This window comes from Macaca mulatta, chromosome 4 (genome assembly GCF_049350105.2).
Source record: "Macaca mulatta isolate MMU2019108-1 chromosome 4, T2T-MMU8v2.0, whole genome shotgun sequence".
NCBI lineage: Eukaryota > Metazoa > Chordata > Mammalia > Primates > Cercopithecidae > Macaca > Macaca mulatta.
In genome coordinates this window covers 97,271,326-97,298,580 of record NC_133409.1, presented here as the reverse complement: position 1 = coordinate 97,298,580, position 27,255 = coordinate 97,271,326, and the positions used below count along the sequence as shown (strand labels likewise).

General features: G+C 35.8%; 1 protein-coding gene across 3 annotated transcripts in view; it reads right to left on the bottom strand.

Moving 5' to 3' along the window:
* Positions 1 to 27,255, bottom strand: part of RNGTT (RNA guanylyltransferase and 5'-phosphatase) — a 334,659-nt gene that overhangs the window by 50,176 nt on the left and 257,228 nt on the right. For all 3 annotated transcript variants that reach the window (XM_028847363.2, XM_028847364.2, XM_028847366.2), the window contains one exon: positions 18,522 to 18,588. In XM_028847363.2, the coding sequence (XP_028703196.1) occupies positions 18,522 to 18,588 (67 nt within the window). The remainder of the gene's footprint in view (positions 1 to 18,521; positions 18,589 to 27,255) is intronic.

Here is a 27,255-nt window from a genome sequence, read left to right as displayed (position 1 = left end):
TAAACTATAACCAACCTGGGAACCTTTTCTTGATTATTCTCACAGTCACTGCCTTTTACATCACCCAATTAACCATGTGCTATGCAACCAACCTACTCATTCTGAAACTTAAAAAACATCTGTTCCTTCTCCCTGCAATTCTGCTATAATTCTTTTTGCAGCTGAAATCAGCCTTGAGTCATCAAAATGCCTCCAAGAAAGACTGATCTTGAAAAACATTAGAATGTTTTAATTCCAGCTATGTTCACACAAGGCATACTCAACTTTGGGCAAAAAAATGAGAAACCGTTTTCACTGAATCTAGCGTGACGGCAAAACCTACTTGAAAAAAAATCTTGCAAATGAGATATTATCTTTATCTTTCTGAGCTAATTAGAGCACTCAAAATGCATAGGTGATTTGTTCACGTAAGTGATCTCCTACCAGCTAGTTCTTAAAGAAATAAAATAGACTTCTAGAAACTATTACAAATTAATAACTACATAATACTGTTACCCAAATCTTGTGGACATGAAGAAGTGATCAACTAAAAGAAAAACAACAAGTAGGGTTGACCCTTCTAAAAAATGACAGGTAGAAGAAATACATGACATAGTAAACTTCCAAACAGCATGCTCTGGGAACAGAAAGTACTTCATAACGGTATCAGAAAATACTATAAGAAGCGCTTTAACCTCTCAGAGATTCACAAGTATTCCCAATGCAAGAATTCTCAGCTTTTGCTATTAACAATGAAGGAAGGTAAACACTCAACATGACTAAATGAGTAGCAGAGGTGAGATTATAACTTTGAGCTCTCTTTATACTTCCATCTCTTTTTTATGTTAAAAAAAAAAAAAACCCACAATGATTCTCTATTTTGGTCTTTGTCGTTAAAACCATATCCCTTTGGTCAAGTCACTTAGTCCAGTCAGTGGACTATATTATATAAATTACAGGGATAATTTTGGCATACAAGCAGAACTCAGAAAGGGTTCAAGAACTATAATAATATACTGTATATGACAATAATGCAATAGAAACAGTAACTAATTACTTCAAAATAGTATACAGAAACATAACTCTGCATACGAGGCAATATAATGTAACTATATTGTCATCTTCCCCACCTGTAAAACTGGAATGTTTAAAGTACCTACACTTCAACAGGTTGTTTGAGAATTAATTAGAATAGTGCCTGGTGGGCATATAGTGCTCAACAAATGTTGGCTATTTTTCTATTTGATAAAAGCACTAACTTTAAAAGTCAAAAACATAATTATTCATGTTTTTGGTTTTAAACAAATAAATTATCCTGTTTTTCTTTTTCATATTAGAGTTATAAAATACTGATAAAGAAAAAAAAGATGGATTTCCAAAAATATATCAATATGGTTGTAACATTTCACAATAAGATGTAAAAATTACTATATATAAAGAATACATTAAATTTAAATATCCTTTTATATTATTCGTTTCCCTATGTCTTAGCCTTCTCGCCCCTCCAAATTTTTATTTTAAACAAAATTTCCACTAGATAATTGCTTTTACTGGCTAACAACACTTAGAGAGCAAATCTGATGCAAAATACCACAATCTATTGAGGAGAAATTATGACCTAAAATGTCATTTTATGTCTGTGCACATAGGCTGTGGATAGATTAATTTTTAAAAGAGTATGTATGTAAATATGTATATATACATGTAAATAAAATGTGTGTTCATTGTTAATATTTTTCAAGTTACCAAACTTAAATCTCAGCAAAAAACTTAAATAACTTATAATTTTTCACTATTATTAACTGAGTCAACTAATCAGAAGCAACACACTATTTTAGCAGATGAATGATCACTTGTGAAGCTATTTCCTGAGTATTGGAAATGCTCTGATCTTGTGACACTGTAAAAAGAATTTAAATATACAGTTAAATATTTAACATATTTTAGTAAAACTGTCAATATCCAAATGGTAACTTAATGCTGACTTCTATTTTCAATGTTACAAATTTACAAGTTTCTACAAATCTTGTACTTCGTTGCATTTAGTATAGTTTGTAAATCTTCTGAACTGCAAACTTGTCATTTTATTTATAGGCAATTAATTCTGTAGATAATAAAACTTGAGGACATGGAGAAGAGAAATACTTAGTTCACAACTTAGAAAAAAAACTATTTTAAGAGATTATTAGATTTACTTGAATGCATCTCTTTATTCCTGTTTTAGAAAATTAAAGATCCCTCCAATCCACACACCACAACATTAATGAAAAGATGTCACTTACGGCAGCAATCTCAAACTTCTGAAGGTGCTCACGTACCAAGTTAATACTTCCTATTAAAAATTTGGGGAACGTGTGGATTTCTATGATCTAGACTTGGAGTTTGTTAGTGCCCTTTGGGGTGGAGGCGGAGAGAGAATCATCAGGAAGATGGGTCTTGTTTTGCTTGGGGTTGTTCACAATGTGCATGTTGTCAGAAGAGTCAACCAAAACAAGCACAACTCTGGAGCTTTCCTAAATGCATGAATTACAGCCACGCACCACTTGAAATGGGTCTTTACTGTTGTGCCTGCATTTAGGGTAAAGATGGAGGGAGAGTTATTTTGTTTTTTGAGACTTTATTAGGCAAGAGGACAAGCGAACACTCTTTTATAATGAATTAGTATTTGCTGAAGGAATGATTTGTCTCCTTTCTGTGAGAAGTAAAATGCCTAACTTCTAGACATTTAATATGAATCTAGATCAGAAACTGTGGCATTATTTATCAGACATGACTTCAGCAATAGCCATTTTTACATAATCTTTTATATTTATATGGTTATTAGTGTCTCTGAAATTCAAGCAAGAGAACTACTTATTTTTAGAAGCAAAATACTGGTTAAAGAAAACAGGATAAGAAGTACCATGTTAGCTCCTTTTACCAAAATAGGAGGTCCACTGGCTGTACTGTAAATACCTAAGTAAGTATTGCATTTCCTTTTTTTGGAAAACTTTTCAAAGATACAAAAGAAAATTGTTTATTCTTTGTTCAAGCCATGTTTAACAAGAACTCACCTTGATGTAGTACAATGTTTAAAAAAATACTAGAATATGCCAAAATATTTCCAACAGTTTTCTACAACATGTGTAGCTCAAAAGTCATAGAAATTTCTGGTTAAGAAAAATGCTAAATTTCTTAATTGAAAAACAATTTGAGGACTATATTGAAAGGGTTCTCAGAAGAACGTATTCACAAAATCTACATTCCAAATAAAGTTGCTGTTAATAGTAATTTACAACCACAATTTTAAATTAGAAAATAAAATTAATTTATACTGACACAAGGATATACTAAGCCCAAGATGTAATAGAGATTAGAAATTAAAATTTTTAATCCAGTAAATATGTATGTAATTAGAACCAGAGCTTTTAAATAGCTTGATGAACTTCATGGTATATACTTAATGTTAAAAACAATAGAAAACAAAAAACAAAGCCCACTTGGCTTTCCAGTCATTCTTCAATTATAACGCTAAGAAATATTTATTAGTGCTTTCATATACCAGCAAGTGGGCTAAATCCTGAGGATACGGAAGTGGACAAGAAACAGCTCAGCCTCATAGGGCTTATAGTCTTTGGATAAGTTGTCTACGGACATGAAGATAATACTGAGATTGAAACGTGTGTATTTTAGGACTTACGTGGCATTCTGTTTTGTCAATAATGCTACCAAAAGCACCTGGGTAGGAGAACAACCATTATGAGTACCTTTTAGAACTTTTGTCTACAACTACTGTATGACTTGTTAGTAATCACTGCATGATTTTTAACATCCAGAAAGTTACAGTGTAGGCTAGCTCGACACCCAGCAGGGATCCCACAATGCTCTGTCAGCAACTGTGCAGAATAAGAAGTGGTCAGCAACTTAATAGCTATTGCATGGAAGTAGGGAGAATTTTAGTATCCAAAAGGTTTTCCTTTAACCTTCTTTTACTTTTTGAATCTATTTTCAACAAAGGGATAAACACTTCATCCTTTACTACTGTAATATGAGACACTGAAAATTTTCCTCATCATTAAGAGTATTACAGAAAATTTAGCCATTATTCAACAACTATATCATATAGATCTAGACCTGATTTCATTTCTTTCTCTCAAGTTCTCACTCACCTCCTTTTCTAATGTTTTCATCTACGGAAGATCTTACCTTTATTTCTTTCTCTATCCTCAAAAAACATGAAATCACTTGGGAGACAGAGTAGATGTGCAAGACTCCCCTCTGTTCTTGAGAATGAGTACTTTTGAAACAGAAAATAGCTTTACTTGGTTCCATAAAACATTTTAATTCATTTCTCATTCATCTTTTCCTTCCTCCCTCTTCCCAGCAACTATGGGATCTCATCTTTTTCTTTCCCTCCAAAGCCATTCTGAGGCTAATCATGAGTTCAGGGACAGGTAAGCCTCCTCCCTATCATCTGTATCACAAAATGTGGCACTCTCCTGCCAGAAGCGTATGGCAGCATTAGCTGGACAAGTCCTACCCTGAAGCAGTGTTTGCCAAACTGTGAGTCGTGACCCATTTTCCAACACAGAAATTAATTTAGCGGGTTGAGACCAGCATCTAAAAATTAAATCAAAAGAAAAAGAAACAAAACAAAATGACATCACAGATATTTTGAAACCAGTTCACATTACATGTATATAAATACATGTATGTGTGCATATACCAGAACCTGAGGAAATATATTTTGTGCAGCTCTACAGGCTATGAACAAAAGTTTGGAAGTCGTCAAACTAGAACATTCAGTTATTTTAGAGGTTTAAAATATGAATGTTAGTTTCTTTTAGTAAAAATGGTGTTGATCTAATAAGCCAGATATTTTCTAAAAGACCATCAGTCAGTAAACAAACCAAATTATTACTGTCAGGTTTCCTAGCATATTTCAGTCTTTTATAATAGAAAGATTCCAAATAAATAGTTTACTTTTAAATATAATTTATGCTAAATATTAAAATTTACTTGTTAATAATCTCAAAAATATTTTTAACATAACAAATAACAATCTGAGCTTGAAGTACCTTAAAGGAAAAACATGCTACTTTAAAAAATATAGAAATGAAGTCCACGTGGATGGTTTGATAGATTTTCAATGTTGACTTCAAAAATGAAGAGATAGGTATTTCTTTGCATCTATTACATATGCACATGAATACAAACACTCTTACATTTCCTTGGCTGTAGAGATTTTTTAAAATTCAAGCTCAGAAAGCTTAGAGTATCTGACTGTGACTAATGGCACCCAGTTACTCAGCAGGGACAGAACCAGACTGAGGCAGGGAATAATGTTGCTGTACTGACTGTAAAATAACTGCCTTAAAAAAATAATCCCAAATAATGGTTATAGTCCTTACTTTCCATATAGGGTTGCTGCAAAAAATTCCGACTTAAAATATAGAAGACTTTTCAAGCCTTTCTGCAGTGTCCAAGTGGAAACTTGGGGCTGACTCAGCCTTACAGCCACTCACAATTCTTGGACTGTCAGAACTGGAAAAGACAACTAATATCAAGGAATGGCCCTGTGGCCTTGTGTCTCTCCATAACAACCCTTTGGTTGATTAAATGTGATGTTGAGAGGCTTCAATCCTTCTTGGTTTGATGAATTCTGGCTGGTAAGTGAAGTTTTCACAAAGAGAAACCTACAAGTATTAGCATTAAGATTTTTACTAGACTTTAAAATGCTCTAGAAAAAAACACAGAGTAACTGGTGTAAAATGTAAACTATTAAACTAGAACATACCTACAAAAATAAGATATGAAAAATAGAATATATACATATATACATTATTAAGATAAAGGTATTATGTTATATAGAAATACCCAGTCCCCAAGCCTCACATAAAGGACTTCTGAAAAACTTCCCTTTTTAATTTCAAAGACTGCATATAAAGGTATAAAGAACTACATCGCTTACTTAATAAAATCCTAAGTGGCATACATCCCAGTACATTTAGAAATTTAATCTCAATAAAGTCAAATGAGTTACAGTCTTGGATGAGGATGAAATCTGCTTCATTTGTAATATCAAACTATAGTTGTGGATATGTTAAGCATTTCCTTTCTTACTCCATGTTACCACTCATTATAAAATGATTGGTGTTTTATTTAGCTTATTATATTTTAGGATAAAGCAAGAGGATAATCAAGCATGTTTAAAATCAAGTTCAAATAAAAAATTTTCTTAAAAACTTATTTTTTATGAATCCAGTATCTCTTTGGTTAATAGAAAACTTGAGAGAACGTTTTATTCACTTTTTATGGCTCACAATTTGGGGTCTCTGAATGCTCTCCAGTGGGGTTCATGAAACCTCTGAAACTATAAGCAAAAGTATGTGTATGTATGTAAACTTTTCTAGGGAGAGGGTTCATGGTTTTCACAGGATTCTGAAAGGGGTTGGTGATCTGGAAGTAGAGTCTCTACATTGGGTGAAAGTTGAGGACTGAGCTTCTTTGAAAAAGAACCTTCCCCATGACTTACTGAAGATGTTAAGAGATTTAAAAAAAAAAAAAAAGTCAGTTAAGGAAGGCTGGGCACAGTGACTCACATCCGTAATCCCAATACTTTTGGGAGGCTGAGGCAGGAGAATTGCTTGAGCTCGGGAGTTCCAGACCAGCCTGGGCAATAATGTGAGACCTCATCTCTATAAAAAATTTAAAAATTAGCGGAACATGGTGGCACACGCCTGTAGTCCCAGCTACTCGGGAGGCTGAGCTGCAGAAAATGGTGGATAGGAGACAGGACTAATGTGCATCTCCCACTTGGATGAAGTGAACAGTGTGTGAAGACTCACACTGTTAACTTTTACTCCAAGAACCACCACAGAAACATACCAGGAAAACCAAAAGAAGTCACAGACCATTTGAAAGAAGTGGCTTGCTGCTGCAAACTCCATGAGACAGCCAAAAAACTGTGAGTTCCCGAAGTGTGACAGGGGAAAAGTGCTTCTGAACACATATCCCCACTGGAAAACCTGAAAATCCAGATCATGGGAGAAGGATTTAACCTCACTTAGAGCTGAAATGGACTTAGAGAGCTGAAGAAAATACAAAAGTAGAAGCAGCAATGGGAAGAGCCCTGTAGGCACTCCTGATCCCCAGCTCGAGCCCGGGGAAGCCATTCTCGGCCTTATCTGAGAGAGGTCCTTGCGGAAGGCAGCCAGCAGAATTGAGAAGGAGCCACAGGGTGAAATAAGCTCCTAGATGAACTCTGTAATAATTTCAAATGAGCACAAGTTTTCCTAAACAGAATTGGGGGGTGGGGGGGAAAAATGGGAAGTGCAGATATGAGCACAGAAACTGCAGCTGATGGTGCAGGCAGGTGGGGAGGGGCAAGGCCTGAGAGCCCTGCTTGCTGTGGAGAGACTTGTAGCTTGGGTCAAGATCTCAGTCCTGCTTCCAGCTCCATGAATATAAACTTGGTGCTGTCGGTGGGGCACAGTGGGAGGAAGACTGGCATTGCTGGCTGCATGGGAACTGGGTAAAGCATGTCACTGCCAGCTTTCCCCACTTGCCTGGTGACCTGTATGATGCAGCAGAGGCAGCCATAATCCCCCTTGGAACATAAATCCATTGGCCTGAGAACCACCCCGCTATGCCCCACAGTGTCTGCATTAAGCCCTGCTCAAGGAGAGTCTGAGCTCAGATCTGCCCAATCCTGCCCCACCTGATGGTTTTTCTCTACCCACTCTGGTAGGCGAAGACAAAAGACATAAACTCTTGGGACCTCTATGGCCCCGCAATCACCTGAGAAACCCAAGTATTTATCCTGGCCAATGTAGGGCAAGATTATATCCCCCTCCTACTACCACAGCTGATATTATCTTGAAAGCACCACCTCCTGTCTGGAGGCCAGTCAACTCAAGCCATTACAGCAACTCATAACAGAAAAATCCTGTACCCAAGGAAGGAGAAAACAACAGCTAATTCCACCACCTGCAACACCTTGGCCAACCAGAAGTCCAGAGTCTGTCCACGTGACAACTTCACCACTAGCATAACCATATTCAAGAAAACCAGCACCCTAAACAAATCAACAACCAATGATTCCTACAGAGTCCACTTCAGTCCCCTGTCACCACCGGGGCAGGTGCTGGTATCCACAACTGGAAGATCTAAAGATGACTCGCATCACAGGACTCTGTAGGCACTCCCTAGCACTAGCCAGGAGCCGGGTAGCCCCACTGGGTGGCTAGACCTAGAAGAGCAATAGTAATCATTGCAGTCTGGCTCTCAGGAAGCCCAGTCCCTAGGGGAAGAGGGTGTGATGGTTAATATTGAGTGTCAACTTGATTGGATTGAAGGATGCAAAGTATTGTTCCTTGGTGTGTCTGCGAGGGTGTTGCCAAAGGACATTAACATTTGAGTCTGTGGACTAGGAAAGGCAGACCCACCCTCAATTCAGGGGGGCACAATCTAATCAGCTGCCAGCACAGCCAGAATAAAAGCAGGCAGAAGAACACGGAAAGACTAGAAAGGCTAAGTCTTCTGGCCTCCATGTTTCTCCCGTGCTGGATGTTTCCTGCTCTCAAACACCAGACTCCCAGATTCTTCAGCTTTTGGACTCTTGGACTTACACCAGTCATTTGCCAGGGACTCTCAGGCCTTCGGCCACAGACGGAAGGCTGCACTGTCAGCTTCCCTACTTTTGAGGTTTTGGAACTCGGACTGGATTCCTAGTTCCTCAGCTTGCAGATAACCTGATGTGGGACTTCATTGTGACCGTGTGAATCAATTCTCCTAATAAACTCCCCTTCATATATACATCTATCCTATTAGTTCTGTCCACGTAGAGAACCCCGACATACAAGGGGAGAGCACCATATCAAGGGTTCACTCTGTGGGAAAAAAGAATCTGAACAGCAGCCCTTGAGGTCCAGATCTATCCACTGAAACAGTCTACTCAAATGAGAAGGAACCAAAAAAGTGATTCTGGTATGATGAAACAAGGTTCTTATAACACCCACAAAAGATCACACAAGCTCCCCAGCAATGGATCCAAGCTAAGAAGAAATCCGAACTGACAGATAAAGAATTTAGAAGGTTGATTATTAAGCTACTCAAGGAGGTACCAGAGAAAGGTAAAAATCAAAGAAATTTTTTTAAAAATACAGGATATGGAAAAAAAGTCTCCAGAGAAATAGATATCACAAAGAAAGGACAATTACAACTTCTGGAAGTAAAAGACACACTTAGAGAAATACAAAATACACAGGAAAGTTTCAACAACAGACTAGAACAAGTAGAAGAAAGAATTTCAGAGTTTGAAGACAGGCTTTTGAATTAACCCAATCAGACCTTTAAAGACAAAGAAAAAAGAATTAAAAAAAAAAAAAAAGGAAAACGCCTCCAAGAAATTTGGGATTATGTTAAAATGACCAAATATGAGAATAACTGGTGTTCCTGAGGAAGAGGAGAAATCTAGAAATTTAGAAAATGTATTTGAGGGAATAGTCAATAAAAACTTCCCTGGTCTTGCTAGAGATCTAGGCATCCAAACACAGGAAGCTCAAAGAACACCCGGGAAGTTCATCACAAAAAGATGGTTGCCTAGGCACACAGTCATCAGGTTATCTAAAGTCAAGATAAAGGAAATAATCTTAAGAGCTGTGAGACAAAAGCCTCTGGTAATCTATAAAGGAAAACCTATCAGATTAACAGCTCATTTCTCCTTACAGACCAGCAGGCCTTAGGGTCCTATCTTTACTCTGCTGAAACAAAATAACTGTCAGGTAAAAAGTTTGTATCCAGCAAAATGAAGTTTCATAAATGAAGCAGAGATAATCATTTTTAGACAAATGCTGAGTTAATTTGCCACTACTAAGCCAGCACTACAAGAAATGCTAAAAAAGTTCTGAATCTTAAAACCTCAAAATGCACCAAAATAGAACCTCCTTAAAGCATAAATCTCACAGGGCCTATAAAACACCACCACAATGAAAACAAAATAAAACCCCAAGGTATTCAGGCAACAACTAGCATGATGAATAGAACAGTACCTCACATCTCAATACTAACATTGAATGTAAATGGCCAAAATGCTCCACTTAAAAGATACAGAATACCAGAATGGATAAAAATCCACCAACCAAATATGCTATCTGTTGTCTTCAAGAGACTCATCTAACACATAAGGAAGGACTCAAATTAACTCCAGGTAAAGAGGTGAAGATATTCCATGCAAATGAACACCAAAAGTGAGCAGGAGTAGCTATTCTTATATCAGACAAAACAGACTTTAAAGCAACAATGGTAAAAAAAAAATAAAGAAAAAGAGGGACATTATACAACGATAAAAGGATTAGTCTCCAACAGGAAAATGTCACAATCATAAATACATGCACCTAGCACTGGAGCTCCCAAATTTACCAAACAATTACTACTAGACATAAGAAATGAGATAGACGGCAACACCATCATAGTGGGGGACTTCAATACTCCACTGACAGCACTAGACAGGTCATCAAAGCAGAAAGTCAACAAAGAAACAATGGACTTAAACTATACCCTGGAACAAATGGACTCAACAGATATATACACAACATTCTACCCAACAACTGCAGAATATACATTCTTATCATAGCACATGTTACATTCTCCAAGACAGACCATAAAACAGACAGGTCACAAAACAAGTCTCAATAAATTTAAGATAACTGAAATTATATCAAGTATTTTCTCAGACCACAGTGGAATAAAATTGAAAATGAACTCCAAAAGGAACCCTCAAAACCATACAAATACATGGAAATTAACTTATCTGCTCCTGAATGATCTTTGGGTCAACAATGAAATCAAGATGGAAATTAAAAAGTTATTTGAACTGAATGATGATAGCGACACAACCTATCAAAACCTCTGGGATACAGCAAAAGCAGTACTAAGAGGAAAGTTCATAGCATTAAATGCCTACATCAAAAAGTCTGAAAGAGCACAAACAGACAATCTAAGCTCACACCTCAAGAAACTAGAGAAACAAGAACAAAACAAACCCAAACCCTGCAGAAAAGAAATAACAAAGATCAGAACAGAACTAAACGAAATTGAAACAAACAAACAAAAAAAGCAATACAAAAGATAAATAAAATGAAATGCTGGTTCCTTGAAAAGGTTAAAAAAAAATTGATAGACCATTAGTGGGATTAACCAAGAAAAGAAGAGAGAAAGAGAGAAGAATCAAATAAGGTCAAGTAGAAATGAAATGGGAGATAATACAACTGACACCACAGAAATTTAAAAAAAATCATTCAACGCTACTATGAACACCTTCAGGCACACAAACTAGAAAACCCAGAGGAAAGGGATAAATTCCTGGAACTATACAACCATCCTAGATTAAACTAGGAAGAAACAGAAACTCTGAAGAGACCAATAACAAGTAGTGAGATTGATACAGTAATAAAAGAAAAAATTGCCAACAAAAAAAGTCCAGGACCAGATGGATTCACAGCTAAATTCTATCACACATTCAAAGAAGAGTTGGTACCAATCCTACTGAAATTATTCCAAAAGATAGAGAAGAGGGAATCCTCCCTAAATCATTCTATGAAGTCATTATTGCCCTAATATTAAAACCAGGAAAGGACATAACAAAAAAAGAAAACTATAGACCAATATCCCTGATGAACACAGATGTAAAAATCCTCAACAAAATACTAAGTTACTGAATCCAACAGCATATTGAAAAGGTAATACATCACTTTGAAGTGGCTTTCATACCAGAGATGCAGGGCTGGTTTAACACATGCAAGTTAATAAATGTGATACACCACATAAACAGAATTAAAAACAAAAATGCTATCAATAGATGCAGAAAAAGCATTTGACAAAATCTAGCATTTCTTGTGATTAGAACCCTAGGAAAAATCAGCATAGAAGAAACACACCTTTAAGGAAGGAGACCACCTCTCCCATTGTCTCCTGTTTCACAAGAAAGCAAAAAGTTCAAAAAAAAAAAGCAGCAGAAGTGAGATCAATAGTCAGAGGGCTTGGTGCCAAGAACCAGGCCTGGTAGTTAAACGTCAATTCCTGACCTAACCGTTGGTGTTATCCACAAATTCCAGACATTGTATGAGGAAGACTTGTGAAACTTTCTGTTCTGTTCTGCTAGCCCCTATCACTGATGCATGTAGACCTCAGTCACATAGCCCCCACTTGCACAATGTATCATGACCCTTTCACGTGGACCCCCTAGAGTGTAAGCTGTTAAAAGGGACAGGAATCTTTACTTTGGGGAGCTTGGATCTTGAGACGCGCATCTACCAATGCTCCCAGCTGATTAAAGCCTCTTCCCTCATAAAACCAGTGTCCAAGAGGTTTTGTCTGCGACTGTTCCTGCTACACCTTAAGGTACTAAAAGCCATCAATGACAAACCCACAGGCAACATTATACTGAAAAGGGAAAAGTTGAAAATATTCCCCCTGAAAACTGGAATAAGACAATGATGCCCACTTTCACCACTTCTATTCATCACAGTAATGGAAGTCCTAGCCAGGGCAATCAGACAAGGGAAATAAATAAAGGCATCCACATCAGTAAAGAGGAAGTCAAACTGTCACTTTTTGCTGATGATATGATTGCATACCTAGAAAACCCTAAAAGACTTATCCAAAAAGCAACTAGATCTGATAAATGAATTCAGTAAACCTTCAGGATACAAAATTAATGTACACAAATCAGTAGCACTGCTATACACCAACAGCAACCAAGCTGAGAATCAAATCAATAACTCAACCCTTTTAAAACAGCTGCAAATAAAATAAAATACTTAGGAATATACCTAACAAAGGAGGTGAAAGACCTCTACAAGGAAAACTACCAAACATTGCTCAAAGAAATCACAGACAACAAAAACAAATGGCAACACATCCCATGATTATGGATGAGTAGTATCAATACTGTGAAAATGACCATACTGCCAAAAGCAATCTATAAATTTAATGCAATTCCCATAAAAATACCATCATCATTCTTCACAGAACTAGAAAAAACAATCCTAAAAGTCCCAAGTTTACACATATTTATGTCTTTATGTAGGGCTTAGACAGAAAACTAAAACTAAAAGATGAGTAATTATGGAAGAGTGTGTGTGTGTGTTCAGCTGTAGGAATAATTGTTATGCTCCGTTTTATATATTTAATACTAATAGTACAGATGTACAGGTATTTATCGGCATGCTATAGCAAATTTCTGAATTCATTTAACATGTGTCCAAGTATCTATTATCTTTTTGTGTTCTTTCTTTTCTCTTTCTGAACTTTATAAAATGGAGCTCGTTTTTAGGTAAAATATCTCTAGCAAACATTGCCTGCAACACCAAGCCACCCACACTGAGGAACTTAAGTCTTGTGATGCTAATGAATGAGAATGTCTTTTCCTCCATGATCAAGTGAACAATTTCATATCATGATTTAATTTTAAAAATCAACAACCAACATGTTCTTAAGAAAAGCAAAGCAGTCTCCATTTTTTAAAGGTTATATATTATCTTTACATTTAGTTTAATGGGAAAAAAGTGAACATAACAAATACTGGTATTTCATATTCACAAGTCAGGTACAAGCCAACGTAGGAAATGAACCTAACTTTTATAACCTAATGTCAAGCATTTGAACTATGATTTTTAAATTGTTATCCAATTAACTTATATTCTAATTCATATGCATGTAATTTGATGGAGCCATAGGAATTATGAAAGAACTTCAACAATTAATAAGGATAAGAATCTTTTCACAGTGAATGAAAGAAATCTTTCCCACAACAACATCAAAGGAAAAAGACACCCTAAAATCATAAACTTTTTTCTACAGGGCCGATTATCTAGGTATAAAGGATTGACAAAAGATTGACTTTGTCACTGAGCTTGTTAGGAAATGTGCAGATAAAGAAAATGTTATATTAATAAATCAGGTGAGTGAGAGGGCAACTACCACTCAGATACACATAACTCTGAGACTGTATTTTTGAGACACTATGTAACTCACACCACGAACACAAAAATTCTCTCCTTACTGAAATATATCAGATAAGCCTCTCTCTTTTTAGTTACTTCAGCTCTAATGAAGAGAAACAGGATTTTCCAAATCATTGGTCAGAAAAATATTGAGCTGTCATAAATGTTCCTGCTGTAACCTATTAGGATTCCTGGCTATACTGCTGAATTTGGTGAATGGGATAGTGAGGGGGGTTTATGAAGAGAATCTTGCCAATTCTCCTCATGTTACAGGGATATTAAAAATGGAAGAAAAAAATGGACTTGAATACTTGACATTATTTAAGGAACTAGAAAAGTCAAGAGGTTCCATAATTTAAGATCCTAATGATGAACTTTAGAGAATGTTTAGATTTAGGTTAAATTAATGGAGTTATTTAAAGAGGTGCTAATGCTATGGTAACTAAGATAAGATTTTTCATTTAAAAAATGTTGATATTGTGGTGGCCAGGCATGGTGGCTCACACCTGTAATCCCAGCACTTTTGGAGGCTGAGATGGGTGGATCACTTGAGTCCAGGAGTTTGAGACCAGCCTGGGCAACACGGCGAAACCCCATCTCCACAAAAAAATTAGCCAGGCGTGTGGCATGCACCTGTAGTTCCAGCTACTTGGGAGACTCAGGTGAGAGGATCACCTGAGCCTGAGAGGCCAACGCTGCAGTGAGCTGCAGTGAGTTGTCATTGTGCCACCACACTACAGCCTGGGTAACAGAGTGAGACTCTGTCTCAAAAACAGATGTTGATATTATGACTGAACATCTTCAGTATTAAGTATGTTGCATATTCTATTTAACCTTAGTCTACTCTGAAAATTCCTTATTTTTCAAAACATAAAAATATGTCATAAGCAAGTGGAAAGGAGTTTTAACTCACAAGTCTCACATGGATAGAAGAAAAATAACACATGGAGCCAAGAAACAAACGTGAAGAAAAATCAGAAAACTATGTAACAACAACAAAAAAATCACAAAACAAGTGTATTGGCTTCTGGCCAGGTGCGGTGGCTCATGCCTGTAATCCCAGTACTTTGGGAGGCTGAGGCGGGTGGACTGCCTGAGGTCAGGAGTTCAAGACCAGCCTGGTCAACACAGCAAAACCCCAGCTCTACTAAAAATACAAAAAATTAGCCAGGCGTGGTGGTGTGAGCCTGTAATTCAGCTACTTGGGAGGTTGAGGCAGGAGAATCGCTTGAACTCGGGAGGCAGAGGTTGCAGTGAGCCAAGATTGTGCCACTGCACTCCAATCTGGGTGACAGAGTGAAACTCTGCCTCAAAACACACACACACACACACACACACACACACACATATATATATATATAGGTTTCTCAGAAAACATTAATAGAAAGTTACAAAAACAAAACTGAGTGTCTCAACTCTTTCCTTTTTATAAATTGCCTTGAATGCTAATATTTTTTCATTTCTTATAAGAAAGTTTAATAGAATCAATTAACCCACCCTTAACTAATATTACTATAAAAACAATTTTTTATAAAAGATTAAATAATGCTTTCCCACTAAGATAAGAAACAAGACAAGTATGTCTGTTCTTGCCATTTCTATTCAACTCTGTATTGTAGGATTTAGTCAGTGCAATAAAGAAAAAGCAGGCCAGGGGTGGTAGCTCATGCCTGTAATCAGATTCAAGACCCACCTGGCCAACACAGCAAGACCCTGTCTCTATAAAAAAGAAAATTTAAAAAAAGAAAAGCAATAAAAGGCATCAAGATCAGAAAGAAGGAGAACTGTCCTTACTAGTAGAGGACTATCATTTATGTAGACGATCCTATGAAATCTACATAAAAGCTACTGAACTAATAATCGAGTACAAGATGGTAGAGTTTAAAGCCAATACATGAAAAGAAAAAAAGATCCATCAACTTTTTACAGACTGGCAAGTACCATTAAACAATCAGAAATTAAAATTAAATCCTGCCCAAGTGTCAGGGTGAGTAAAAAAAAATTAAAAGAAAACTTTTGTAATAGTGTACAAAATACAAAACAGATAAATTTGCTTGAAAAATGTCTAAAACCAATATACTGAAAGCAACGAAATATTGCTGAGAGACCTAAATAACTAGAGAGCGATGTGGCCTTAATGAATTGGAATATTTGATACTGTTAAAATTTCAGTTCTCTGCAAACTGATCTATACGTTCAACACAATCCTAATCACAATCTGAACAGGCATTTTTATAGAAACTGACAAGATGATCATAAAAATTCATATGGAAATGAAAGGAACCTAGATTAGCCAAACAACATAGACAAAGAACAAAGTTGGAGGATTTACACTACTTCATGATTTGTTATAAAGCTACAGAAATCAATATAGTGTGGTTATTGGTAGAGGGATAAACACATAGGTCAATGGAATGGAAGAGTCCAGAAATAGATTCACACATATATGGATCAACTGATTTTCAACAAAGCTGTAAGGTCTTTATTCTTTTCGAAAGTGGTTTTGGAACACCTATATATCAACATGTCTGAAAAAAAAATGTTTGAGAGTAACATTCTGGAAAAAAAAAAAGATTAAAAGAAAAAAAAAAAGAACATCAATCCATACTTGACGCTTCTATAAAGATTAACTCAAATGGACAATAAACCTAAATGTAAAACCTAACAGTATAAAACTTCTATCAGAATACATAGAGAAAAATCTCTGTGACTTTGGGTTAGGAAAATATTTCTTAGATACAACAACAAAAGCATGAGCCATGAAAGAAAAATAAACTGAACTTCATCAATACTAAGAACTGCTCTTTGAGGGCACTGTTAAGAGATGAAAAGACAACCTACAGCTGAGAGAAAATAATTGCAAATCACAAATCTGATACAGGACTTATATCCAGAAGATACAAAAAAATGTTCAAAACTCAGTAAGAGAACTAAAAACCCAATTTTAAAATAACAAGATTTGAAGACATACTTCACTAGAGAAGATTTGAACATATATTTGACCGGATTCAGATGGGAAAAAAGTACATGAAAAGAATCTCAGTCATTACGGAAATGTAATACAACTACCACATGACCCAGCCATTCCCCTCCTAGATATTTACCCAAGAGAAAGAAAAGCATATGTCTATGCAAAACTTGTACACAAATGCTCACAGCAGCTTTATCTGTAACAGCCCCAAACTAGAAACAACCCAAATGCCCATCAGCAGGTGAAAGGATAATCAAACTTGCTATAGCCATAGAATGGAATACTACTAATGGCAAAACAACACAATTACTTTTACACCAACCTGATACTTGGCAATAAAAAATAATAAACTAGTGATAAGTGCAATAATGTGGATGAATCTCAAAATAATTATGCTGAGTGAAAGAAGGCAAAAAAGAGAGAAAGTGAATATACACTATATGATTTCACTTATATAAAGCTCTAGAAAATGCAAATTAATCTATAATAACAAAAATCAGATTAGTGGTTGCTTGGAGACCACCAAAAAAAAAAAAAAAAAGAAGGGCAGGAGGGGGAAATTTCAAAGGGGCACACAGAAACTTTTTGAAGTGATTAATATGTTAATTATCTTGATTGCAGTTATGGTTTCACAACTGCAAGCATGTCATAATTTATCAAATTGTACAGTTTATTGTTTGTCAATTAGATCTCAATAAAGCTGTTAAAAACATTTTTGTTTTTCGAGGCAGTCTCACTCGGTCGCCCAGGCTGAAGTGCAGTGGTGTGATCATGTCTCACTACAACCTTGACCTCCCAGGTTCAGGGAATCCTCTAGCCTCAGCCTCCTGAGAAGCTGGGACAACTGCCATGCCATGCCCAGTTAATTTTTTTTTATTATTTTGTAGAGATGAGGTTTCACTATGTTGCCCAGGCTCGTCTCAAACTCCTGGGCTCAAGCAATCTTCCAGCCCTGGCCCTCCCACCTTGGCCTCACAAAGCACTGGGACTGTAGGCATGAGCCATGTGCTTGACCTGTAAACACTTTTTTAATGGCAAAAGGGATGATCTCAAAGATTAATCTCTAAAAGTACTCTTCTAAATTAATCACTGAACTATTTTGGTCAAACTCATCTTTACTATGGCAAGAATATTAAAATAATCAATTCCTTTGAAAAGCTGAATGATTTCTTCAGCAGAAATACGCAGAAGCTAATGAAATTATCACTTCACATTCACTTTTTTTTTTTTTGAGACAGGGTCTCACTCTGTCGCCCGGGCTGGAGTATAGTGGTGTTACCATGGCTCACTGCAGCCTCAAACTTCTGGGCTCAAGTGATCTTTCCACCTCAGCCTCCAGAGTAGCTGGGACTATAGGCACATGCCACTAAACTTGGTTAATTACAAAAAAAAAAAAATTTTTTTTTTTGTAGAGACACGGTTCCCAACATAGTCTCAACATCCTGGGCTCAAGTGATCCACCTGTCTTGGCCTCCCGAAGTGCTGGGACACAATATTTTTATATGTTGATGATTATTAGCAAGTTTTTGATGGATTCTAGATAAGAGAACATCCAGGAAAAGTACCCTGAAAATGAATAAACATACCTTGATTTGTGCAAAGGGTCTTTCATAACCTCCAACATACAGAAGACCAACATTCTGAGGAAGTAACCTACAAAGAAAAAAAAGCATTATTTATAAAATACTCCTTATGAGTAAGGTTGTATAATTATCAAAATTTGAATAATAGATATAATATAGATACATTATAAAATATATTAGATGGATGCCGTGAGAAAAGTATTCTTGTCTTTCACACTATGAGATAGTAACCAGCAAATAAATAATTTTATATTTCAGAAAGTAATGGGAGCCAAGTGTGGCTGTGTGTGCCTACAGTCCCAGTTACTCGACAGACTGAAGCAGGAGGATTGCTTGACTCCAGGAGTCCAAGGTTGTAGTGTGCTATGACTGCACCAGTGAACAGCCACCCCCTTTAGTCTGGTCAATATAATGAGACCCCGTCTCAAATAATAATAATAAGTAAAATGTTGAGAATGAAAACTTAAATGTAGAACACTCTAACATATTAGTAATTATAACAAAATTACAGAGGGTCCTTGAATAACACAAGTTTGAACAGCATGAGTCCACTTACACAGGGATCGTTTTTCAGTAAAAGTTACACTGAGTGTGCCTGTCTCTCCTGCCTCCCCTTCCACCTCTTCCACCTCTTCTCCCTCTCCCACCACTGAGACAGCAAGACTAACCCTCTTCCTCCTCCTTCTCAGCCAGCTCAACGTGAAGACGACAAGGACGAAGACGTGTATGATGATGTACCACCACTATGCAATGTACAGGAGATAATACAAACCTAAATACATCGGTACCAAAATCTAACAGGAAAACCTGACAAATACATAACCTTAACAAAACGTACCCTCCACTAAGAGGTATAAGAGAGAAACTCACCATTAGAAAGTAGTGGAACAAAGGTATTTGCTATGAAGAGATCTGGAAAAGTTTGAATAGAAGGGATTTGGGATTAGCCTCAAAGAGTGGGTAACACAAAGGGAAAAAAACAACATCCTGCGAAAAAGAAGATTTGAGACAAAGACAGCACAGGTATGGATGGAGTAGGGAATAATTTAGTTGGAGATGAGAACTCAAAAGAAGTTTAGAATTAACCATGAAGAATTTCAAATGGCATATACTTTATTTTGTAGGCAATATGGAGTCACATTAAAAGATGTACTTATTTCTTATAAAACAATAAACATGAAAATAAAAATCAAACCAAACAAAGGTCTAATATAAAAAAATGGTAATGATTATGGTCTCTGCATTATCCCTTCCTTCTTATTCCCACAGTTCTAATATGTCCTCACTCTTAAATGCAATGAAACATTGAGAATGAAGAAATACTATCATTATAACTGTGCTTGTGGAGTATGTGGGGAACTAGTAGTGGTGCAGGGTATAGGAAGCACATAATTAAATATTCTTGCGTTTAACTGACCAAAATGTACATATATCTCATCTTTCTTTTATCACAAATCTTTACATAATGGACACTGTGAATAAATGGATACAACTTCAGTCTGAACATGATTATACATGAAGAAGAAAAAACAAATTGCCTATACTCCTTGCCCAGAGGAACTACGCAACATCACTTCTCAAAGTCTCGACATTGAAAGTTAATGGCCTTTTAACTTAATAGATTTCTAATGATCTCTAGGATGGCTATAAATTCTATTGCATGAATCTCAGAATGGAACACTGTGTAGTATCTAGAGTCAAAACAAAAAACTAAACAACAATTGGAAACTCAAAACAATAAAAAACTTCTCGGCATGCCATATTGATATAATCACAGAAAATGAGAACACGAGATTATCATAACCATCTCTTTTAAATTCTGTTAGTGACTTCAAAACCCTACTTCAACAATTCCAGGATATACATTTATTTATAATTTAACTTCTCTGAAATTGAAATGCCTGTGATGCTAGGTGGTATCATAATAATAACCAGGTGACTGTTGTGAGGTAATTGTGTGATTACCCTTCATTGACATGGTCTACTAAGACCATGAAAGCACGGTCTCATAGCAACTTAGATTCTATGAAATAAGGTACATATTTAGTCTCCTGGGAATATCCCCTGTACCCTATGTTCTATAAGAGCCTACAGGCCGGGCGTGGTGGCTCATGCCTGTAATCCTAGCACTGTGGGAAGCCGAGGAGGGCGGATCACCTGAGGTCAGGAGTTTGAGACCAGCCTGACCAACGTGGTGAAACCCCGTCTCTACTAAAAATCCAAAAATTAGCTGGGCATGGTGGCGCACGCTTGTAATCCCAGCTACTCAGGTGGCTGAGGTAGGAGAATCGCTTGGACTCAGGAGGCGGAGGTTGAAGTGAGCCGAGATCATGTCATTGCACTCTAGCCTGGGCAACAAGAGTGAAACTCTTACCTCAAAAAAAAAAAAAAAAAAAAAAAGAGCCTATAAAGTATTAAAGGGTCACTAAAAGAATATTAATAGCTGCTAAACACAATTCTGAATTAAGCCAACTTAGCAAAAACTTTCTTACATTTGGAATGTAAGTGATGACACTGTAATTTGAAACATACTGTTGATGGTTACAAACACGACTAAAGGCATTTGTTTAGTAGATTCAAATAGGAAACACAGGAAATGTCCCCTAATCTAAGAAATGGAGAATTTCTTAGCCCATCATTTGACAAATAAGAAATTAACCAACAAAATTTTAAATCTCTCCCAAATCATTGCTGGTATCATAAATTGAATGTTAGGTATATATAGCAGTAGTTTAATTTATTTCCTATATAACAAATGTTCACAGAAAGCTTGATAAAACCTCCTTTAGCAGCAGGAATAGTCACTGTTCATACAAATAGATGCTAGAAAAGGAAAAGAATAAAAGCTGCCTGACATTTAAAAATCAGTATGCCTCTAAATTACTATCCATATGCATTTCAGGAAGCTTGCCAATATACTATTTAGTGTGTCCCTCCCTCCAACTTGCCTAATAACTACCTTTCCCTAAATAAGAAATTTCTTAAATATATCAGTTAGCACATATATATGTATGTATGTATATTTCACTTTTAAAAATTACTAGTCTTTCTTTTAACATGTGTCATAAAAGCCTGCTATGCATAAGGTAATACTTTGAGAACACAAATTCCCACTTTTAAAATGGATTTCTTTAAATATTTTTACCTTTCAAAAAGTATTTTTGCAAATTGTATACATAATTATTGTCAAGTAATATGTACCATTTCATCATGCAGGGTGCTTATGTACAATATAGCAATCACACATTTTTAAATCCCCACAGTAAAGCATTAATTCAGCACTAATAAACACATTTATACATATATTTAAAAATAGAAGCCCTGACTTACTTGGTACCAGGTAATTGTTTAGCCCTTAAGTTAGGTGAACATTACCATAACCTTTATACAAATGCTAACAACTCTGAGATATTTGTTTGCAACTAAATGCTTCTATACTGTGGCTACCAAAGAGGATGTTTTTGGAAAGTAGCAATAAAGAGACACTGTTGGACAAAAACAATCTATTATAGCTTTAGAAGTTAAGAATAGGCAAGACTAATATCTATTTTGCTTTCAATTTTCCAAACACAAACACTAACCAATATCTATTCTGAAAAGAAAGCCCCAAAATTGTTTCCAGAAAAGTTTCTCATAAAAGAAAGTAAAACTTGTCAGGTAATAGAATAAATATTTAAAAGAACTTCATTCACCCAATACCGATGATACATCAAACACAGAAAACCTGCTTTAAAAGTAAATTGAGTCTGTAATTATTTCAAATTACAAGTTTAAAGGGGGCAAGAGATTCTTTCTAAAAATAAGCTAAATAACTCAAAATTAACTGTTCTATGTACAAGCCATAACTATAGTACCCATTATCAGATATATTTTTAAATTGCAACAAAATACCTTGAAACAACTTATAGCACCTTGAATACTGACTTACATAAAATTCCACTGTTTAGCAAGTTATCCAAAGACCAGACTACATCCAATACATCTACTATTAGAAAACAAACAACCAAACAAATAGAAAGCAAATACACTTAACATAGGATCAATAGTGCCATCTTGAACTTAAGAAAATGCATATTATTGATAAGGTCTACATTATTCTTCGAATCTTCTAGTGGGATATAAATTTAAAAAGTGTATTCCACAAAGCAAATTTTTTTTTCCTTTTTTTAAAATTTCCAACTTTTATTTTAACTTCAGGGTATGTGTGCAGGATGTGCAAGTTTGTTACATCAGTAAACATGTGCCGTGATGCTTTGCTGCAAAGACCATCCCATCACTTAGGTATTAAACCCAGCATCCACTAGCTATTCTTCCTGATACTCTCCTTCCTCCCACATAAAGCAAATTTTGAACAAATAAAGTAATGCAGATCATAGCCTCAGAACATAATTCAGCTAGAAATCAATAACATAAAAGTAACCAGAAAAATCCTCATGTCTGTAAAGACAGAAGTACACTTAAAAATAACCCATAGGTCAGAGGTAAAATCATAATTGAAATTACGAAACGTCTTCAGCTGAATAGCAAAGTAACAATATACCAAAACTTGTAGGTTGCAGTTTGTAAAACCAACTTATAAAGAAATTTATAATCCAAAAGGGGAAAGGGAAGAAAAAAGAAGCAAGGAAAACCATCAAACTGGGTTTATTCTAAAAATCATTTAATATTAAATAACTCACCATTGTAATTACCTGAGGAACAGGATGGGGGGAAAGACCGTATTGTTATAATGGCAGAAAAGGTATTTGAAAAACACTAAACACCCTTGTATAAGTACTCTAAAATAAGGAAGAGAAGCTAACTTTTTCAATTTTATCTAAATGATCTAAGTAAATAAATAAATCAAACCCTACAGGAAACACACTTAATGGGGAAATTTTTAAATTTTAGATTGAGAAGAATGCAAAAACACCTTCTATCACCATTTTTGTTTAACAATGTACTAGAGGCCCTAGCCAGTGTATTAGGCAAGGAAAAACATGATCTAAGGTTTAGAGGGAAAAAAGCTCACAGTATTCATAAACATAATATATATACATATGTATTCCCCCCAAAATGCAGAAAAATTACTAGGATTAATCAGTGAATTTATAGTAAGATTCCTGGATACTAGATCCATTACAGAAAGATAGCAGTTGTATTAACATGCAGTTAAAAAATGAAACTATGGATGATCCAATTCAAAAATACTTTTAATCTAGGAATAAAACAAAAGAAGTGAAAGACCTTAATAAAAGTATCAAACATTATTGCAAGAAATTTAAGAAAACCTAAGTAAATGAAAGAATACAACATGTTCATAGATAGGAAATCACAACACTGTTACCACATAAAATGTTCACAACCTGATCTATATATTAAATGCAATCTAAAGACTCCTGACAGAATTTGTATGAGAAACTTCATAAGCTCATTCAAATATATATGAGGAAAAGCAAAAGAACAAAAATATTAAAAATTATCCTAAAGAAGAACAAAGTAGGAGGACTAACTTACTAGATACCAAGACTTCTTCTCATACTTTAGCAGTAACGAAAATGGGATTGACGTAGGGACAAACAAGTACGTCAGTAGAATAGAATAGAGAACCTAGAAACGGTCCTACACATAGGCACTGAATTTATAACAAAGGTGGCATTGCAGAGCAGAAGTGAAAGGATAATCTTTCTAATAAATAGTGCAGGGATAACTGGCTATCCACACAGACGAAAATACGCCATACAGGAAATACTGGTATATCTGACTACATTAAAATTAGTAATTTAAATTTATCAAGAGATAGGCTAAGATCCAAACTTCGCACAAGTCACAAGAATATACTCCAAATGGATTGGGCAAAAAAAGGAGAAACCTTACAAATATTAAAAGAAAACCTGAGTGAACTCCTCTTCAACCTTAATATAACAAGGAAATAAGAGAAAATGTTGGTAAATCATACTATATAAATTTTTTTAAATGGCATGGCAAAAAAACACCAAAAACAAAGTCAAAAGAAAACTGACAAACTGGAAGAAAATATCTGTAACATATACCACAGAAAAGGGACTACTAACTTTAACATATAAATAACTCTTAAACATTGAGAAGAAATGGGAAAAACACATTAAAAACATAATTAAAAAAATATAAAACATGGACATTAGGCATATGTAAAAATATTCAAACTCACTTGTAACTAGAAAAATGCAAATTAAAACAACACTGAGATACCATTCCCACTTACCAGACTGGCAAAATTAAAATGTGTGGACAACACATTCTGCTGGCCAGGCTTTGGGAAACACTCTCATATACTACTATTGGAAATGCAAACTAGTATAACCCGTCTGGAGGGAAATTTGGCAAAACTACACATGCACGTAGCTTTTGACCTAGTAATCTTCCTTCTGACAATGTCCTTGAAGATGTACCCCCCAAAACTAAAAAATACATATGTACAAGGCTATTTACTGCAGCACCGTTTGCAGTTGCAAAATGTTAAGGACAACCCAAATGCCCAGACATGGCAGAGTGGTTAAATAAGTTATGGTTAAATCCACATAATGGAATAATATGCAGCTGTAAAAGATGAGGACAATCTCTACTTACCAATAGGAAATGATTTCCGGGATATATTTACTGCGTTAAGAGAAAAAAAAGAAGGCGCAAGAGAGGATATATAGTACGCTATCCTTTGGTAAAGAAAAAGTATAAAACATTCATGTATCTGTTCCTTTGTGCAAAAGAATTACAGGAAGGCTAAAACAGAAACTAAAGAGACTGGTTTCCCATGAGGGACAGGTGCAAACAGGTAGAAATCATGGGAGAATACAAATAGGGCAGCAGGATGGGTGAAGACTGACATATCTATAAGAGTATCTTTTTATATAGTTAGGACTTAGAACCATTACAATGTTTCATATACCAAACAATCAATTAAAATCAATCACTATGTTGAGAGAACCTAAAAAGGAATGAAAAGAATTACATTTACAAATGAATAATACACATTAAGGGTGATGGGGATGAAAGGAGCTACTTTAAGTAACTTCAGAAAACAGTATTTTGACTATATTCTGCAAGGCTACAGACAAAAAGAACTGTAGACAAACACCGTACTTGAGTCAGTAAACTTGTTTCTCATATGGGTACTGGTTAGTAATTACGAAAATATATACTAGGATTTAACAAACAAATATATCATGGATAATGAGATGCAGGTTTCTCACTGTACAAAGAGTTACAAATAAGAAAAGGAGAAAGGACAGAATTAACATTTTGATGTTGGATAAGGACCATCAGTAAGTCCTCAAGCCTTTTAATATACTGACAGATGGAAGAAGAAATAAATATAAATATACATGTTGCTGCTTGTTAGTATATGATACATTCTTAGCTCTGTCAACAGAGAGGGCTTAAAATGACACCCAGAAGCAATGACCACACCTAGGATTAGATTTTTATTTCTAACTATCATTCACCAATAAAAAAAACCCCAGGGCTCCTTAGAGAAACAGCTAATTCCTAGGTGGAGGAAAGAAAACAGAAGATTCTGGAACATCTTATGGTATAGAAAGTAAGGAAGTACTGAAAAATGATGGAATGCATGTCAAAAAGACACAGAAGCCAACTTGAAAGAGCTCCCAGTGGTCAAATCAAAATCAAAACACTGAAATAAAGTTATAGTATTGGATTATAACCCATAAAATAAAATACAGTTCTGACCCTTGAATAACATGGGTTTGAACCACGTAGGTCTGCTTATACGCAGATTTCTTCTACCCCTGTCCTCATGGAGACAGCAAGAACCCCTCCTCTTCCTCAGCCTTCACAATATAAAGATGACAAGGATGAAGACTTTTAGGATGATCCACTCATGTCTAATGAATAGCATATTTCTTTTCTCTAGCTTACTTTATTATAAGAATATAGTATATAACACATGTAAATACAAAATACATGTTAATTGACTGTGTATGTTATTGGTAAGGCTTCCAGTCAACAGTAAGCTATTAGTAGCTAGGTTTGAGGGGCAGTCAAAAATTATATGCAGATTTTCTACTGCAAGGGTGCCCTTGCATATTTCAAGGATCAACTCTATTCTTAAGTCCGTACCAATAGGTCACGTGTGGTGGCTCACACCTATAATCCCAGCACTTCGGGAGGCCAAGGCAGGAGGACTGCTTGAGGCCAGGAGTTCAAGACCAGCCTGGTCAACATAGTGAGAACTTGTCTCTATAAAAAATAAATAAATGAATATTTTTTTAAAAGTCTACAGCAGGCCAGCCATGGTGGCTCACGCCTATAATCCCAGCACTTTGGGAGGCGGGCAGATCACCTAACGTCAGCAGTTCGAGACCAGCCTGACCAACGTGGTGAAACCCCGTCTCTACTAAAAATACAAAAATTAGCCAGGCATGGTAGTGGGTGCCTGTAATCCCAGTTACTCAGGAGGCTGAGGCAAGAGAATCACTTGAACCCGGGAGTAAGAGGTTGCAGTGAGCCGAGATCTCGCCACTGCACTCCAGCCTGGGACAACAGAGCAAGACTCTGTTTCAAAAAAAAAAAAAAAAAAGTTTATACCAATATAAATAAATATATGAGAAAGAAGAGACAGTTCTTGTTTACAGTAAAATTCCTCCAACTAAGTGACAGTCTACAAAATAACTGACCAGTATTCTTTTAAAAGTATCAAGGTCATGAAAAACAAGAAGAAAGTATTATCACAGATTGGATGAAAGAGCCACGACAACTAAAT